At 42.4% G+C, this 19688-nt stretch overlaps 2 protein-coding genes across 3 annotated transcripts in view; one reads left to right on the top strand and one right to left on the bottom strand.

Moving 5' to 3' along the window:
• Ikzf1 (IKAROS family zinc finger 1) overlaps positions 1 to 19688 on the top strand; it is a 183473-nt gene that overhangs the window by 146177 nt on the left and 17608 nt on the right. The window lies entirely within an intron of this gene.
• Ddc (dopa decarboxylase) overlaps positions 1 to 19688 on the bottom strand; it is an 83375-nt gene that overhangs the window by 15051 nt on the left and 48636 nt on the right. For both annotated transcript variants that reach the window (XM_051200694.1, XM_051200693.1), the window contains exons 7-9: positions 15783 to 15849; positions 9388 to 9482; positions 5756 to 5823 (exon numbers count right to left, since the gene is read on the bottom strand). In XM_051200694.1, the coding sequence (XP_051056651.1) occupies positions 5756 to 5823; positions 9388 to 9482; positions 15783 to 15849 (230 nt within the window). The remainder of the gene's footprint in view (positions 1 to 5755; positions 5824 to 9387; positions 9483 to 15782; positions 15850 to 19688) is intronic.

The following is a 19688-nucleotide window of genomic DNA, read 5'->3' on the forward strand; positions in this document are numbered from 1 at the left end:
ATTAAGAAAACCCGATTGGAATTTCCCCAGGAATCTCATGCTGGGAAAAGGCTAGAAGCCAGGGCCAGCCTCAGGGTAACTTGTCTCCCAGAAACAGGTTTCACCCAGTTCTGAGGACTTGTCAGGTCACTTTTGCAGGAGACAGTGGAGCCAGGGCAATGATGGCCTAGACCACACACTGACCAGGACTGCTTACTTATGCCTGTCCCTTGCTCTTTAGTTAAATCTGATTTCCATATCAGTACCCAGAGAATGTGGGTGGAAGTGCTTCTTTATTTGTTTCTCTTCCCAATGTGGCACACTGAAGAAATCTTCTTCTCTATTTATCATTAATTAACAGTATCTTAATTGGCATATTGATGGTACACAGGCAACATTAGCTTATTAGAGCTGCCAGGGCCCAGGCACTGACTCTAACAACTCAGGGAGCACACCTTGTACCAAACTGGGCTCTACAATGTACTGGCTTCCATGGTTTCACATTTTGTACAGAGCTTTTGATTTCCAGCAATCGGTAGTGTTTCACCGTGGCTTTCTATAGGTTGATTTCAGCCTTAATTTTTGTTTTTTTGCTACTGGCATTCAAGCCCAGGCCCTCGTTCATTCTAAGCAAGTGCTCCAACACAGACAGCAACACCCCCAGCTCACCACTGTAATCTTCATTTACATTTTGATAATTGTTGGGGCTGGTTACTTTCTACTAAGAGACTGTGTTGGACCCTTCGTGTAAGTGATACACATACATACACACATAACAAATAAATAAGCAAATAAATAAGTCCCTTTTGAAAAATACAGATTTTCTTTTCTTTTCTTTTCTTTTTTTTAATGCAAAGGCATAGTGGCACATGCCTTTGGTTTTGTCCTGCAGGGTATTAAATTTTACCTAATGCCTTTTCTAAACCTGATGGGATAACTGTTTCTCATTTCTGTTTAACACAACAAATGACATTTTCAAACCTTCTAATGTTCTAATGTGTTCACACATCTGGAATACACACATTCTGGTCCATTATACCATTTTGTTAAGCATCACTGCATTTTATTTGCTGATTTAGAATTCAAATTTTTAAGTTTGTGAGGTTATCCTATGTTTTTCTTTTTGGGCTTCTCACCTGCTTTTGGAAAGCAGCTGAAATTAACTTGTTGGCATAAGAGACATTTACTGTTCCCCATGAACTACATTTGTGCTTGGACTAACACCTCCCCCCACAGACTGCAGAAGGGCTGAATTATAGTGTGCGAGTTTTTTTTTATTCTTAAGTCAGTTTTGGGGACACACACACACTTTTTATAGGATTGTATGTGTAGTTGTGGACATTTTGACATGACTTGATCATATTCCTCTCCGTTTTTTAATATCTCCCTTTTACCGAGACTGATCAGCGTGCACTTTTTCATTTACTCCCTCATTGGTGGTGCTGGGGGATGAATCCAGAACCTCTAATGTGCTGACAGGAAAGCTAACCCTGAGCTACATCCTAGCTCTTCTTTTCTTTTAATTCATCTTTCCCAAGGTCATGTTATCTGACAGAACAGTGACCAGTGTCTATTTTGCCGATCCTCTCTGAAGCTCTGATACAAAAGGGATGTTAAGACTTGAACACATCATCTCATACCTCCTTGCATGTGAAGAGTAAAAAGCTTATGAACAAAATAATGAATTCATGAAGAAACAGACTTGCTGTGCTTGTAGTGATTGCCAGTTTCAGAAACTTCCATTATTTTGTCCATTTCAATATTTAAAGAAGTCAACCAAATGTTTGTTTGTGTTACATTATGGGCAAGTCGTTGGTGAAATCTTATTGAACAAAAGAGAGACGCTCCAATTTAAAGATTACAGAGCACAAAACAAGCAAAAACAAAGAGAAACCCACCCCAAACCAAACTATATTTGTTTCTTGTTTTAGTCAAATCTTAAAACATATCTGTAGAAGATTATTAACTTGGGGCTGTTGACCTGTGTCACATTTTGCAGGGTCTGAGGGTCAGCCACCTCGGAACTCTGGTGTTTGTTTACAGGCCTCCTGACTGCCAGTGCTCTATTTTGACAGGGCAGATCACATTACTGCAATGATATGAGGCCTAGCAAAAGATTTCTTTCTATTTAGTAGATAGATGTTCAGGACAGTGTGAAAGATCACTGAAAAAAAGTTCTCAAATTTCATCATCTGAGCGACTGCCTGTCACCACCTTACAAGGCGCCATCTTCCCCTAAAGCCCTCTGCAAACATTCAGGGGGACCCCCGCTCCCCTCCCCAGCATGCTCCACCTACCCCTCCGTGAAGGCAGCTGGGCAGAGAAAGACAGGATGGGGATGTTATGTCTAGCTAGTGACCTTTTGCCTTTAGGCTGTACTTTCTGGGCTAAAATTCAGGGCCTTTTGTAGTGTTCAGAGAGAAAACACAGTCAATAACTGTTTGAACGAAAGTTGAAACAGAATGGGTGCCTAAGTCTGGCCCCTCCGCTAAAACACAACCCCTTTCTTCAGCTTCTTCTGAGCCCATGATGAATGACCCTGTGCACTGTCTCTGCATGGGTCTGTCAGATAAGTGCTGCTTCCTGCTATCTGCTCTTAGAAGGCATGCCATGAAGTGCTGGATTCTGTCTTACTCTCCACCCGGCCCTACATTTTAAGACTTCAGTCCCCCAGCACTGATACAGATCGGTATGTACCCTTTCACAAGAGAAAAATAACCCCTCCGCCCCCAGGTCTCTCTACCTATCTCTCTATCTCTCTTTCTGAAGGAATCTTGTTTGTTGCACAAGCTGGTTTCAAACTCCTGGCCTGAAGTAAACCTCTTATCTCAACTTCCTGAGTAGCTGAGACTGTGGGTGCCTGCCACCACGTATTTCTGGATTAAGCCTTAAGCTCTAGCTTCCTTGACCATAAAACAGGGAGGCAATTCCTAACCCTAAGAGCTATTGAGAGGGTGAGATAAACTGTGAAGTGCTGCAGAAATAGCAGACATTGCTCAGAAGGTAAAGCTCTTAAGCAAAGCGCCCACATTGCAGTGAATGGCTGACAGCCCTTTGTTAATTGTAACAAGGACCAGAGAAGAGTAGAGGAATTCTGTCCACGCAGCCTGAAAATTCAGGTGTGTGCTGCTTCTTGCAAACATCTGTTGTCATTTAACTTGGTCCAGCCCTTCTTCAAGGACAAGGTTTGCTGTGAGCAACTGTGAATCTTACTTTTCTGGGAGCCTCATGCTTGCTGGGGTAGCTGGCTAGTAGGGCTGTGTTGAACCTGAAAGCATGTGCCCCGCTCAGGGCTACTCAGCTCAAACCCATCCTAACTATGAGAAGGACATTTTGAAAAGAAACACATGTCTATAAAAACACCAGTTTTTAAATGTAGTAGCTTATTTGAAACAAATTCAAAGCCATCTCCCAACAAGATAAACTGCAACTCTTTCAACCAAATTTGAGCTAGGCATTGTGTTCGTTCTACCTCAGGGCCTTTGCACACACTCCCACTCCTGCCTGTTCTTTCCCAAGTCAGAGGTCTGGTCAAATGTCACTTCCCCAAAGGGTCTTCTCCTGACCTCTCTATCATAAATAACCTATCATCGAATGAAAGAACCAATTCATGGTGTCCTGGGCACTTTTTCCTCCTCATGTCAGCTCCCAGGCCCTCTGTACACTCCTCATCCAAATTTCTCTCCCCATCTTTCCCCAAGCATTCGCCTTATAGCTTCCTAACCACAGAAACTGAAGCCACCATCACCTACATGTTATGTACTGTCACCCACTGTTTTATTTAGTTTTTTTGTTTGTTTGTTTGTTTTTTGTTTCCTTTTTTTTTTTAGTTTACACCTGTTATTATTTTATTTCCTAGCACTCCATGGCTAAGAGCACTAGAGCATAAAATAATTTTGTTCTTGTTTTAATTCTATAATACTCAGATTCAAATGCAACTATATTTGAACAATGGGTTTTCTTTTAGCTGCTATCTGAATGTTGAATCTGCATCCTGAAGTGATTAGGAGAGGGAGACTTCAAGGTCATTAGGTCACAATAGTTCAGTCTTAATGGAATTACTGAATACCTCTCATAAAAGATCCTAGACAACTTGCTCATCCCCGCCACTAGATGTGGACACATTAAGGAATTGTCTATGAGGAAATGAACCCTAACCTGACATATAGGTCTACCATGGCCTTAATCTTGGATTTTCATCCTCCACAACTGTGAGAAATAAATTTCTCTTAGTAATCTACTGAGCCTGTGGTATTTTGTTGGGGCAACATGAATTGACTAAAACACTTGTGACAGTTTGGATAAATGTACCTCCAAAGGCCCAGAAGACACTGGTTCCCCAACCTGTGGCAGTGTTAGGAGCTGGTAGAGCCTTCCAGAGTGGAGGCCTAGTTGGAACTCTTACAATAGCAAGCTGTGCTTTTTAAGGAAATCATAGGAACCCAGGTCCTTCCTATCTCTCTGGTGTCTTGGCTGACTGTGGGGCAGACACTTTCTACGCCACGTGTTTCCTCCATGATATGCTGCCTCACCACAAGCCACAAGCAATGGAACCTACTGACCATAGACTGAAATCTCTGAAACTGGAAACAAATGTTTGTCTTCTTTTTGAGTTGATTCTCTTCAATAGTTTGTTGTAGTAACAGAAAGTACGATAGCTCAATGCATAGTGGTGCTCCCATACAGGCAGGCAACCTGAATTCAAGCCTCAGATCCCACAAGATGGCAGGAAATGGCCAACTCCTGAGTGTTGCCCTCTGCCTTCTGCACACATTCCAAGGCTTGTGCATGTCTGTACACACACACACATGCGCACACACACACCACAAAATTAATAAATTAAACTCGGAGAATGTTATTAAAATTTGGATGAAAAGACTGACAAAAATAAATTTGATTTTTATAGCAGTTAAAGCATTTCAGATAAGCTAATAAAACAATAAACTGGCTATTTGGTAAACTGAGGGATTTGACATTACTTAAATTAAGTGAGAGGTGTGTTCTTTCCTGTTTTAAGGTAGAGTGTCATTCATTTAATGACTTTACACACCGAGCAATTTTGCAAAGTAAGCAGGCATATTGAAAACATTAACTTTACAGGCTATATTTACAAAATTCAAACAAAGCCTTCTCCTGGTTCTATGAGGAATTAATTTCTCACTCTGATTTTTTTTTTTTTAAGAAATAGTTCCGGGTGTCCCTGCATCACTCCCAGACATTATTCCTTAAAACGTCATTATGTGCTACAATATTACTTGATTTTTAAACTTATTTTTCTTACTTAAATATAGCCAAAGTGATTACTGCACTGTTACTAAGAATTTCCAGGGAACTTTAAAGACCTGGTACTTTTATTTGTCCTCAGCAAGTACTTTTAAGCAGTTAGATTGTTTAAACTCCGAGTTAGTCTGAGAGACTGATGATAAAGCTAAGAATAAATACACAGAAGCCAAATAATTAAATATAAGTGCTGAAGTTCTCTTGGATCTGTTGCCGGCTCAGGAGCGATAAGTCAAATGACAGGTTGACTGTCTCCAGTCTTCCCTCAAGCTAATCTGTTGCAACAATACATTCTAGATAAAAGTTTACAACCAGAGAGAGATTGAGCAAGAATTCCAACAGTGGTTCTGAAATGGAAGTGACTGATGAACTAAGTGATTAGATGTGTTTTCTCTGCTCTCGCCCAGGCCCTGGATGTGTTCTGGCAGGTAGGCCTGCATCTCTGCAGAGCAAGGGTCACCGCAGGCAATAGTATTTGAACAACAAAGAAACTTACCACATGGCAGAGCAGTCAAAATTCACCAAAAGCCACTTGTGGGGATTAAAGTTAAAGGAATCTGCAAACTGCAGAGGAATAAGAACAGAAAAGAAACAGTTTAGTACAGCTCTTTAGGGATAAAGCAAGACTCTGGGCGTTCTAAGAGTTCACATTCTCAGTGACACGCGTTAATACCACACAAAATTCTCCATGTGAGAGTCCAAAAGCACTGGAAATCCAGAATATTCAATTTATAAGTCCCATGTCCAAAATATACAGATTGGGTCCACAAATACTTTTTCCCTTTAACTTTCCGAGCTAGCAAAGTTCTCAGATTATATGTATCATCATAAGGACAGGAAAGAGGAAAAAGAAAATATCAAAACTAATTGAGAATGATTAGAAATTCCCTTTTTTATTTAAAACTGAAGGTTTTTTTGCCAGCAGGACAACAGGACCATACTTTCCATGTACCTAAGGGTTTTCTTTCTCAGTTTTAAAGATGTCTAAGCTCGCTGAATTCCTGACAGTTTCAGGTTTCTTGGCTGGAGGATCACACCTAACGGCTGCAGCTTCACAGACCATGTTTTTAGGGAAAAATGAAGTTTCAACAAGCAACAGCCACGGATGGCTCCTGGGTTTCAGCCTCTGAAAGGCCGCCCTCTGCCTTTTTCTTTTTCCAAATGCAGGCCCCGTTTCCCACGTGACTGACAAGTGGCAATGAGTCCATCTGAATGTCAGGGATTTGGCCTCAGAGCTCGATTTAGATAGAAGCAAGGTTCAGTCTACCCCGATTTCCTAAAGGGACATTTTTCAAACTTCCCAAGGCTTTGCGGTTGCTTCCTCTTTATTTAATTCCAGGGACCCTCACTGAGGAGGCAGCAAAGCCCTAAGGGGTGTGATTGGTGTCAGTAATAGACATGGGGCCAACCAAGCAAGCTTCCATATGGACCCAAGCTGGAGGTGCCGATTCATTTCCTCCCAGGTTTCAGAAAAAGTAATTTTGAGAAGGAGACAGGAAATTACAGCAAGTTTCATTTGTTGATAAAAGGAAACAAAAGGTTAAAGAGGAGCATTGTTTGCTGGGGATTTTATTAGTTCCCTCCGCTGGGCTGATCTGTTTAAACTTCTTTCATTACGGTACAGTGATATTTTCCTCCCGCTGACAGAGAGGACGGCCCTTATCTGCAAGGGTCGGGCCACAGCAGGATATTGCGGCCGCTTATCTGACCACGGAGCAGCCAAGCCCTCAGCCAGGCAAGGAGAGAGCGGTACCCCTAATGGAGGAAAAATTGCAGCGACTCCTTGTCCCTGTGAGTGCCATGAATGCCGTCTGCTGTTGATACGATCTGGCTGCGGTGCCCATCGCTGTGGTGGTCTGACTGTCCCGCACCCCTCTGTGAAAGGTGAAACTTCTGAGTTGTCAGTTCAGGCCAAAGAAGAGCACTGGTAGATGAGGAAACCCTAAACCGGATACCTGGAGTCAGCAGGCTCCAGCCTAGGCCTGACTACGGAAAGGAGACTATGGCCCTTCTTCCCTCCACCAGTTGAAGGACAAATGGGTTGAGTGTTCCTTATCTGAAATGCTTCTTTATATTTAAAAGTATTTGCACATACAGAGTGACATAAATTAGCCATTGGACCCAAACTTAAACATGAAATATAAGTGTTGGAAGAAACAGCTTGGAGGTAGTTTTACTCAGTGTTTTTAAATTTTCCGTGTATGAAACAAAGCTTCATGATATGGAATTTGCCACTTTGGCATAATGTAAGTGCTTGGAAAGTTTCTGACTTTGGAACATTTTGGACGCTGGAGTTTAAATTAGAAATGTCCACACACCATCAAGATTAATGTTCATTTCTGAGACCCAAACACCCACAAAACTAGCTACGGGACATTAAGAGGTTTGGCATCAGAATCATAGCATCAGAACTTTCCACATGTTAGCACAACCGTCAGTACTTTGTGATGCTGACCTCTTTCTACCTCCTGGGATGGATCTAAGTGTAGCATGAAAGAAACTCAGTAAGGAATTACTGACTGCATACATGAATGAATGAATGCAGCACAGAAAGAAACCACAGTGCTTTTGTGGGAGATTATTCTCTTCAAAGACGGGGCAATTTGTATTCCATACCTTTGATGTTCAGTTTTCTGTTATTACAGTCTTATGAAAATTCAAAATAGTAATTAGAAAATTGATCGGCAAGCCTGATGTGCCAGCAGAAAGCAGTTTAGAGGTAGTTTCTTCAAACCCTGGTGGAAAATAAGGAAAGCATCTAATGCGTGTACGGTTTCTTAGGCAGCACCCTCTTCTTAAATACTTTAAGTGAGATTAACACAGCCACTCCTTAGGATAACTTGACAAAGGCTTCCTCAGGAGGAAATCCATTTCATGATATGAGCAGAGGATACCTGAACTGCCCAAGGGCACATGGTGATTCCAATTTGGGAGCCTAATGCTAAAGTCTACATGCTGATCCTGCTTTGCTTAGAAAGTGAGGTCTCTAGAAACCACTTCTTCCAAGAAGAAAGCAATTCTTTCCTGGCTAAGGCACTGACTCCCCTATTTTAGTACCTCCTTCCTTGGACACACTTCTACAAAAGGCCCCTTGGGGCACTTTAGTGAATTAATCAGCTAGTTGCCAGGTAGAAAAGCTTCCTATCCTATGGACTGCCAAACAATGGAATTCTGCATGAGTCTGGAAAGCTATTGGTGATATCTGTGTTAAGCCCACACTACTTGTGTTCTATAGTTCTAAGGAGAGAAAGTACTGGCTAACTGTTTGGATTACTACTTTTCAAGGAAGAGTTTCATTTGTTCTGGCAGGATACATTTTGTAATTTTCAGAAAAGTCCATGGGACACGTAAATGCATTGGTGACTTTCTGTGGGGCAGTGACTAATGTGTCTGTCATGCTCAGGTATAGGAGAGGAATGTGAGCAACACATTGAGCCAGATTGGAGGGAATTTCGGGTTGACATTTTGAATTATTGTTTGACTGGAATGCATAGAAAGTCTACTTTGCTCAGAAATATTCTTCCATAGCTTTGTAAGTCTAACCCATGAAACACAGCTCTGCCCAGATTTGTAGCAACTGGGAAATAGCTGTCAGCCTCAGGAACACTTCAAAAGACAGGCTGCATGACTGGATGTCCTCAGCCCCTGTCCTGAGGAAGTGTATTTCTTTTATTAAATTAGTTTTCATTTTTAAAAATTATGTATGGGGGGGCATGGGATAAATACATGTGAATGCAGGTGTGCACAGGCTAGAGCCATCAAATCTCCAAGAGTTGCAGTTATGGGAGTAGATGTTGGAAATCAAACTCAGGTCCTCTGCAAGAACAGTATGTACTCATAATCACTGATTCATTTCTCCAGCTCCCTGAGGAGATGTAACATCTAATAATCATCACAATTGGCTGGAAAGTAGTTTGCAGTAAGAGTTGGGGTGTCCAATTCTTACAAAAGGAGAATTTACTGATAATACACTGGGTTTGTCTTTGGTTTTCTTTTTTAATGATCTTGGAGTAGCCATGTTATTCAGTGGCAGAGTACTTGCCGGGTACACAGGAGGCGCCTGGGCTTGGTTCACAGTGCAAAAAGTCAAAACCAAAGACCGTATTGAACAGCCTAAAGCATACTCACCTCCACACCATTCAGAAGATACCTGAACTCAGGACAGATAAAGGCACTGCCTGCATATGCGGCGTCAATGTGCAGCCACACTCCCTCCAGGTTGCCTAATGGTCAGAAGCAAATGGTGAGATCACACCTGAACACAGCCTCGCCTCATGCAAGAAATGCCTATCTAGAGTCTAGCATATCTCTTACATATAGCATATCAATAGCATTTGTGGATCTAAAGAAGAAAGAAAGAAAGAAAAAAAGAAGGAAAGAAAGAGAAGCAGAAGCAACCACTCAGTACAGTGCTGAGTCTAGCACATGGCACCCCTTATTGTATTTGCTAGCTCCCTCTCAGGTCCTCCTTTAAGAAACATCCTTTATGGAAAGTTGGACACACAATCCCTACTCTCATGGTCTTAGTTATCAATTTGACCAGATTTGGAATCACCAGGGAAGACAAAGCTCCTGACATGTCTGTGAGGACATTTCTAGGGAGTGTTAGCTCAGGATGGGAAGAGCCACTGAAAGGGGATGGTACCTTCCAATGCATAGGTCACATATAAAGAGGAACAACACTGTCACCTTGCCTTCTTGCCCCAAATGCTGTCTCCTAGTCGTGTTAACTGCATTTGTTGCTGGTGCTGTTTTGGGCTGACATTACACTCCAGCTTCCTCACCCTATCTTTCCAGTATCTCCAGGCTTTCAGCTCTGGATTGGAACTGCTGAAGTATCTACTTCCTGGGCAGCTGAGCAGTGACCAAGTTCCTTGTATCTCTCTCTACATGGAGGGAGCTGCTATAGACAATCTAACATGTCCCATTTTTATAACCTATAGATGTACACATGTGTGTACAGGATGTACATGTACACATTCTATTGGTTCTCTCCCTCTAGAGAACCCTGCCAATATATCCACTGACATTGATCTGCCTCCTTCATGCCCACCACAAAGTTAGGTCATTTATCTTACGCTATTTTAAACTACCCTTGGCTCTTGCCATAAATGACTGAAGTTTCCAAACTGAATCGGTCACTTTTCCTTGCTATGATAAAATACCATAACAGAAGGAACGTAAGGGAGAATGGGCTTGCGTGGCTCACAGTTCAAGGTGATCAAGCAGCAGAAAATGACGAATACTTGTCCTCAGTTAGATTTCTACTTTTTATGCAATACAGGTCCCTAGCCCAGTGAATTGAGTTACCACTTTTAAGGTGGATATTTCCACCTCAATTAATCTAATCCAGATAATCCTCCAAAGGTCTTGCCAGAGGCTAACCTAATCTAAATAAAGGTCCAGGTGTGCCTGGAGGCTTGTCTCCTAGTGATTCTAGATCCCATCAAACTGACATTCACTTTCACTCCAACCACACATAACAGCCTTAAAGATAGAGCTCTCACCTTACTTTGTTTGGGAATGAGGGAGCCTTCTCTGTAAGCATACTTCATCAATATGTATGTATTTTAGCTCACTGCTCTACAGATGTCTGCCCATATCCACCCAGCCTAAACTTCATTCTCTTATAGGCAAATGAAGGTAAGGGTGATATATTTAACTTTGAGTATACACTAGATAATACTCCTACTTTGCATATCCTATCACTTAGAAGTCAGTGAAAAAAAAAACATTCATTTTCAGGTCTGGGCATAGTGCTGAGCACCTTTAATTCCAGCACTTGGGAGGCAAAGACAGGCAGATCTTTGAGTTCAAGGCCAGCCTGATCTACAAAGCAAGTTCCTGGATAGTCACACAGAAAAAAGAAAGGAAGGAAGGAAGGAAGGAAGGAAGGAAGGAAGGAAGGAAGGAAAGAAAGAAATTAATGTCCATTGTTGTGTAGCAATTTCATACAAATTGAAACATTCCATCTCAGAGAAAGACCTCTTAAGACTCAGGAAGTAAACAAATCTCACAGGTCTCAGGAAGTTCTTAAAACTGATAAGGTTTAAAAGACACCCCCACCCCAATTATATAGAAATAATGGTTACTAGGGAAAGGAGACTGGCCAGCAGTGCTGCCTGCAAATTCTGCAGGGAGCTCCAGGGTGTAGCATCTGTGAGATTATCACCCAGGCTGGTGTGGGCTTTTCAGTGATGTAGCTGCCCTTTAGTCATCCATGTTTCTGTGAGTAACCCCTCACCCAAACTCCTGTAAGTAACCACAATTCAAGTCAATGGTTACCAAGTTGGACTTTTGTGGAATTGTTAATTTGGTCTTCCACTGGTTTCCTGTCTGAGATGAGTAATACTTTGTATCTATCTAGGAAAACTCATACACCAAAAGAAATAAATAGCCCAGCCACCAAGTATAGTCACAAGGTCATTAAGACCTAAAGGTTGAGGCCACAGAGAAGATAGCAGGCAACCATCCCTGCATAAGCCAAGATACTGGTGTCCTTGTATTTATACAGAATAAAGGATCCACCACGGGTTTTCATGCATAATGGCCATTAATGTCTGTGCTGAGAAGAAAAATGAGTCATTATGAACTCTGCTGATAAAAGATGTAAAAGACATTGCAAAACTTTGGTTCAGTTTATTCTTCAAACTAAGACTCTTAGGAAATCAAGGTCAGATGAATTATAAGCTTGTGGATACCACCATATTAAAAAACCAAGGTACAAGGAGAAACTCGGGTCATTGCAAGCAAAGGTGAAAGTGTCAGTCTGAGCAGCTGCTCACATGACCTCAGTTGGATGAAGCAAGAGACAAAGCCTTAGGATAACACAAGACTCTCCCCAGGGAACAGCAGGATCATGATGGATGGCCAGCACAGCTATCACTCAGATTAGCTGTGAGGCCAGAAGAACTCTATACTCCTTTGTAGAACAAGCATGCTGTAATTTGAATGTCCGTTAAACCAAGCTGAGAATATTACCTTTGGGAAGTAACCAGATTATCATGGTGGAATTCAACTAACACCCTTGTAAAGGAGACGCCAGAGAGACTGCTTGTGTCTTCTACCACTTGAGCACACATAGAATGTCCCACCAGTAACCAGGGTATAAGTTCTCTCCAGGCATTAAATCTGCCAGTGACTTGATCCTGCATTTTCACACACTAGAAAATGTAAATAATGAATTCCTGCTATTTTTAAGTCCCTGGGGTCTGTGGTGTTTTGTGGAGCATGCCAAATGAACTAAAACAAGATGATTCCATGTTTTCCATGAGTGCTGCTTGGGTCCAACATAGACTTCTATCTACAGTATGTGCTTTTTTAGCTGAGGTCTTCTAATAGAGTTCTATAGACATAGACACCATTGTTCATTGTTCAGGATGCTAAACGAAGGAGTAAGACAAAACAAGATGGAAAGTCTCCATGGGCCTACAGTAAGAAACACTCCAGCACTCAGGAGGCAGAGTTCAAGACCAGCCTGGTCTACAAGACAATCTCCAAAGCCACAGAGAAACCCTGTCTTGAAAAACCAAAGGTAGGGTCTGGAAGGGTATTTAGGTGTCTCTTTTTCTCTCACCCCTCTGTTGCTCCTCCCATATCTTCTGCTATAACCTATCTCTTCTTAATTGACACCTCTTATGGCAATCAATCTAGCCTAACATCACTATCCTCTCTGATGCATCTGATGCACCGTTATCCTTTTCTTTCTTTTCGTTTTTTTTTTTTTTTTGGTTTTTTGTTTTTTTGTTTTTGTTTTGTTTTTTGTTTTGTTTTGTTTGTTTGTTTGAGACAGGGTTTCTCTGTAGCTTTGGAGCCTGTTCTGGGACTTGTTCAATAGGCTAGCTAGCCTCAAACTCTCAGAGATCCTCCTGTCTCTGCCTCCCGAGTACTGGGGTTAAAGGCGTGGGCCACCACCACCCAGTTGGTGCACCATTTTCAAAGGGACTAATAAGAGCTCAAGTTTCCTGAAGCAGAAACTGGAAGAAAGTCATCTTCCAAGAGATGGTGAGTGAAGAACTCTGTGCTGTTATGACTATGTCATTTTAATCAATAGGATAAGGCCAGCTCAGAGCATAGTGCTTGCTGGTGAAGCATGCTAATTGATGATGGCTAAATAAAAGTCATTGGTGGCAAAGGTTTTAACTACAAGACACTACCACTGGTTAGTACTATTGCCCTCAAGAATGAACACTGACCATGCATGAAAAACTTTGGTGTTGGCCTGTCACCACCCCTAACATTGTCCCAAAAGCAATCTCTGGGATTGAGGCCACACAGCAAAGCACCTATCAAGTTCTGCCCACAGCACCAGAACTGCCTGACAGAGGGAGCTGCAGGACAGACAGCAGGGCAGCATGAGCTGTAATCATCCAGCACTGTGAGCATTAATGGCAGGGGCCACCTGCTGGCTGTCATCTTCCTGCTCCTGTGGGGAGCCAGATTGAGTTCAGGGATAGCAGCCGTGTAGGCTCTACTGGCAGAAGACTTCAGTGCTTTAAATCCGATAGCCCTGGGGAATGACATCAGCCGGCTGTTGGCCAGGACATTCAGTCCTTGGCCTGACATCTGAGTCAGAGGACTTCGACTTGCTTGGCTGAGCTTGTGAAGGTCTGTAGCTAACGAGGCCCACAGTACAGCCATAGCTGGGGATGGCCAGCTAGTTCAGTGTGTTCTCAGCCTGCTGTGTGTGGCTGTCTTTAGCCAGTAATAATTACAGCTGTGCCATAGCTCATAACAGGTGGAGCCAAATCCTGAGTGAATGGCAAGGCTGTGTCCACCCCACTTCTCATGGTTGGTGATTAGCCTCACGGTCCTGGCAGTACAAGCGTGTACTACACGTAGTACATGCCTTTCCTACAGCCCATTGTCTGCATGAACTCCCCTGAGCTCCACTGTGAAGGAAATACTGTTTTGCCATTATGAGAGCCGTTTTTCTTTCCAATTTTTAGATAGGGGAAAATGAAGATCAGAATTTAAGACATGCAGCTGTAAGCTATAAGCTTCTCTGCTGCTTAAGGTCATGGCCACCCCTCCACCCCCCACCCCACCAGGGAGAAGCCTGCAGCACCACCTCCACCCCTGTCTCCTGCTAGCCAGGCAATAATGACCCAGGGGAGAAGAACCCATTCCTGAGAAGAGACCACAAGCAAATCAGGGGTTAGGAGAGGTGGGAAACGTGCTTGGCCCACACGGACTGACAATGAAGCCAAATGCCAAGCAGGTGGCGTGATGTCTGGCACAAGTCAAAGGACTGAGGTCAGAGAGCTTGCTAGGGACAACTCCACCCGAGCCTTCACATCGCTGAGGGACAGAAAAGGGTGAGTGTCATGGGCTGATATATACTTGATGCCTTAGAAACATTTCCAAGGCCTGCTGAGTTCCCAGTGTTCGCATCAAAGGTGAAACTTTACAAACACAGGCTTTTGTTCATTTTGTAACTATCACAGAATTCTAGACTCAACGAGAAAGACAAAATGTCCTGATTGAGGGAGGAAGGAGGAGAGCACGAGGCCTGAAATGGAGCATTCTCTGTAGAAGTTTATCTTGAAAGTATTGATTTGCTAAATCAATACTAACCACCCCATGCTGCTTAATGATGGCAGTCTGAGAAATGTGTCATTTCACAAGGTGGTCATTGGGAAAGCATCATAGAGTATGCTTGTATACACCCAAGATATAGCATATGCCATTCCAACTGGTGTTTATCCTCACTGAAAATGAAAATGTTACTGCATATCACAACAATTTCTTTTCTTTCTTTGGTTGTTTTTTTTTTTTTTTTTTTGGCTTTTCAAGTCAGTGTTTCTCTATGTATTCTTGGCTATTGTGGAAATCACTCTGTAGACCAGGCTGGCCTCAAACTCAGAGATCCATTTGCCTCTGCCTTCTTTTTGCTGGATTAAAGGTGTGCACCAACACCTTCTGGTTTATAATAATTTACTTTCTTTAAAAAAATTAAAATGTGATAGGCAGAGGTAGCACATGCCTTTAATCCCAGCACTTCAGAGGTAGAGGCAGGTGGATCTCTGCCGTCTAGGTCAGCCTGATTTACAGAGCAGGTTCTAGGGCAGCCAAGGCTACACAGAGAAACCCTGTCTCAAAAAACCCAAAACCAAACCAAAACAGAAAAGCCAAACGGGCATGACAAAAGATTAGATTCAGTCAACTCATGGCATATAAAGGACCTTCGTGTTGGGGTAATTGCTCCAAATGGTGAGGAGCTTAGTTTCCTTCACATAGTCACCATATCCTAAACATTATATTCCCATGAAGTACTTGGACATTTTCTCTCTTCCAAATAGTATGTTGGTATTGTTAATCTCAGCGATTGTGTGATTAGCTCAAACTCCGAGTTTATGGAATTTAAGTCCATGGGGTTACATTATTGTAAATATAAGACAAGGCATGCAAATCAAGATGATTAGAATTAATGAGGAGCACAGCTAAGAGTGAAAGGTTGGCTAAATCTCCCCCCTTCCATGTTAAGAATGCTTTTCAAAAAGAAAAATAAATCGGATACTCACAGATGGGGCCCACTTCTAGGAGATTGTCAAAAGAGCAGCAAGATGTGGTTCCCAGTGTAACAACCACCTAGGAAGTAAAAAAGGACCATTTTATCGTTCATGTTGCCATTGCTGTAACCCAGCCCTTCTTTCACAGCCATTGCTAGTGGATAGCCCAGGCACAATGCTAATGACTATTTTCATGGAGACACAAAACCATGAATATGTGTTTAATCTTTTGGTTAAAATAGACAAAGAGAACAAACCTATGAACAAGTCTCAGCTGTGGGTTGGAGAGATGGCTCTGTGGGTAGGAATATTTTTTGGGAAAGCAAAAGGACCTGAGTTCAAGCCCCTAGCTCCCATAAAAAAACCTAGGCATGTCCTCATATGTCTGTAACTCCAGCATTGGGGGACAGACACTGGTAGATGCCGGGGACTTACTGGTCAGTTAGCTTAGCCAAAACAGTGGGCTTCAGGTTCAATGAGAGACCCTGCTTAATAGAATAATACCAGGGCTGGAGAGATGGCTCAGCAATTAAGAGCACTTGCTGCTCTTATAGAAGAACCAGGTTTGGTTCCCAGAATCTACATGGCTGCTCACAATTGTCCATACTCCAGTTTCAAGGGATCTATTGTCCTCTTCTGATCTCTATTGGCACTAGGTCACACATGGTGCACACCATACACACACACACACACACATATATATATATATATACACACACAATATATATATATATATATATATATATATATATATATATATATATATATATATGTTGTTCTTTTGAGACAGGGTTTCTCTGTATATCCCTGGCAGTACTGGAACTCACTCTGTAGACCAGGCTGGCCCTGAACTCACAGAGATCTGCCTGCCTCTACCAACTGAGTGCTGGGATTAAAGGTGTGCATCATCATTGCCTGGTTTATAATTTAAAAAATATATGGTGGGGATCACAATACAGACGTCAATGTCTTTCTGTGACCTCCACATACACATGCATGGTCATGCATATGACCATACACATAAGGGCATATAATACACACACACACACTATATATATATATATATATATATATATATATATATACACACACACACACACACACACACACACACACACACACACACACATATATACCTGAACTCTGAGCTGTGAGGCTAGGAAGTACTGGCTTTCATGGATTATCACTTACATTTAACCTACAAAAGATTTTCAAGGAATGGTGCATTGGATAGAAATGAAGGAATTTAGTCACATGAATTCTTATATTCTACTTCAGCTGTATCTGTTAGAGATAAGGTCTCCCATAGAATAAAGAATTTAGACATCTTCACCTAGGTGTGTGTGTGGGGTGTGTGTGTGTGTGTGTGTGTGTGTGTGTGTGTGTGTGTGTGTGTACAATGTCCTTACTCTGTGACTTTTCTTATCCAGAATGCCATTGCTCCCAAAGATTTGCTTCAACCTTCAAAAGGTCCATGAGAAAGTTCTGCTGCTGCTGTCAATGATACTAAAGGTGTTCTGAGAAAACTTGGGGTACTGTGGATCCTGAAATGGGAACAATGACCTAGAATCCTCTGTAGAATCTATCCTCTCTGTGCCTAGTGACACTGTAACCTGTGTTGCTCATTCATGTGACTATCTCTTCCTCCAGCTCCACAATATTCTTGAAACCAAGTCTTTATGTTGGTGGGAATTTGTACTTTACTAGACATGGAATGGACCCTAAAATGTGTTTGCTGAACTGACCCTCTCCAAATGATAAGAAAAAGTCTTGTTTATGAAAGCCAAGGGCCAATATGATTCACAGAGGTCATGCTGTTGGGATAGTGAACTTCCTCTGGCTTGATGGAAACATGAAATTTCATGTACACTTGTGTCCATTGCATGTCAAATGTCAAGTGTTCATGATTGTTCAAGTCTCCCGGGAAGTAAGGCACACAATGCTGTTTGAGCAAAGTTTGCACCCTTGCATCAAGTCCCCTGATCCAATAATATTGACTACACCACAGGGTCCAAGTGTTAACTAGGACAGGTCAGAAATTTAGACATGGTTATCTGGCAAGGCCTTTCTGGCTGATACACAGATGACCACTTATATTTGTTCTGAAAGCCAAACCCACCTTACAGCAAGATCATACTCACTTGCCAGGTAACCTGTCATCTGTGGGTCACTCACCTGGCTTCCTGGGCCCTGCTGCTCACTGGGGCCTGGGTTGGTGGAGGTACTTGGCACTCTTTCTCACAGGTTGTGCCTTTACCAGAGACCAGAGTTTCTTCTGCACCAAGTTGGCAGCTTCTCTCTAGCAACCATCTATATCCATAAAGGTCAGCTCCTCATAGGGCTGTCCTCAGGCTCAGCAGAGGCAAGCATTTAAATACAGGCTTTGTGATTATGTATGTATGGTGACCCAGAAGGTCATGAAGTCCTCCACTGAAGATAGTTTATTGTCCTATTAACAGTTCCTCGGAAGAGGACCATGTCATTCTGTGGAGTACACCATAGGGTACACATGCAGAAGCTTTAGGACCAGTCAGATGTCAGAGCACGAGGCCATTCTCTTAGTGCTCATAGGAAGTTACAGTCAAGGCCATTTGCCACTAAGCCTAATGACCTAGGTTTGATTCCAGGACCCATGTGGTAGAAAGAGAGAACTGATTCCTATAAGGTATCCTCCAGCCTCCACATACACACTAAATAAATGTATTTAAAAGAAAAAAAAAAGAAAGAAAGAAAAGAAAGAAGACCCTGTCTCAAAAGAACCAAACTCAAATGAGAGAGAGAGAAAGCACCCTAGGTATGAAGCTCAGTTGTATTGCATTGCTGGGTTGCTTGCTGGGCCCCTTCTTTCTCACTCACAAGGTAACATGGACACAGGACTTGCCCAGTGTGAAAGGTACCAGTGGGCTTCCAGGCTTCCTGTTCCCAGGCTTTCCGGGAGCCTCACACTCCTCTACATCTCAGCGCACTGTCCTCACTTCATGCAGTCAACATTCTCCCCATTTGCCTCGTTTGTACACGATGAGTCATGCATGCAGTAGGTCTCAGGGTCACATGTGGTTTTCCTTTGGTGTCTGTAACTTCATCCTGATATTTAACTGAATGTTAAGATACTTTGCTTTAGGTACCTGGCTTACTGGGTTAGTTCATCATAGCACTCTTAAGTGCTTTGTCTGGGTTATTCATGGTAAAGCCATGCAGTTTCAGTAAAAACAGATTGACTCGACATTAATACTGCGTTAGCCATTTGTGTCTCTTAGAAATGACCTATCTGCAATGCAGCAATTGCTTCAGCTTCATCTAATGTTCTCATCTAAACACTAATTGGCTTAAGAACAATAATTTCTGCCGTTGAATTCATACATGTTAAAGATTTGCTTGTTAAAATCTGCCTTTATCTATTACTGGATGTACAAAGAGTATAGAGAATGATTTCTGCCAAATGTGATTACTGCTTATCGCCTGAGATGAGCTTTTGGGCAACATAAACGTTCGTTCTTAGATTTGCACACAAGTATTGATTTATTTGTAATGAGCTTGAGATACTGTGCACAAACAATAGCATTCTGCCTTGTTCTGGAAGGAGCCCTGATGGGAAATAAAAATGAGTGACTGTGCTTAGTGCTTTGCTGGTGTAGTCTGGTTGCTCTGAGTGCTTCCTGGGTAGGTCATCACAATGACCTTAGATAGGCTCACAATCCCTGCTTCATAATTAGAGAAGATGCCAGAGTAGGTAACTGTCCAAGAGCATATGGCCAGGGATAGATCAATGGTGATACCACTAGCCACATCTTTGGAAGACAGTGGTTCTGAGTGCTTGCCACGGGCCCCAGTCCTTTCTAGCTGCAGAGGAGTTGTGAGCAGGCAGTAAGACCAAAGATGGCGAGGCATCGGGGGTGGCATGGACAGTGTCCTAATGAC

The sequence above is a fragment of the Phodopus roborovskii genome, unplaced genomic scaffold (genome assembly GCF_943737965.1).
Source record: "Phodopus roborovskii unplaced genomic scaffold, PHOROB, whole genome shotgun sequence".
Lineage (NCBI taxonomy): Eukaryota > Metazoa > Chordata > Mammalia > Rodentia > Cricetidae > Phodopus > Phodopus roborovskii.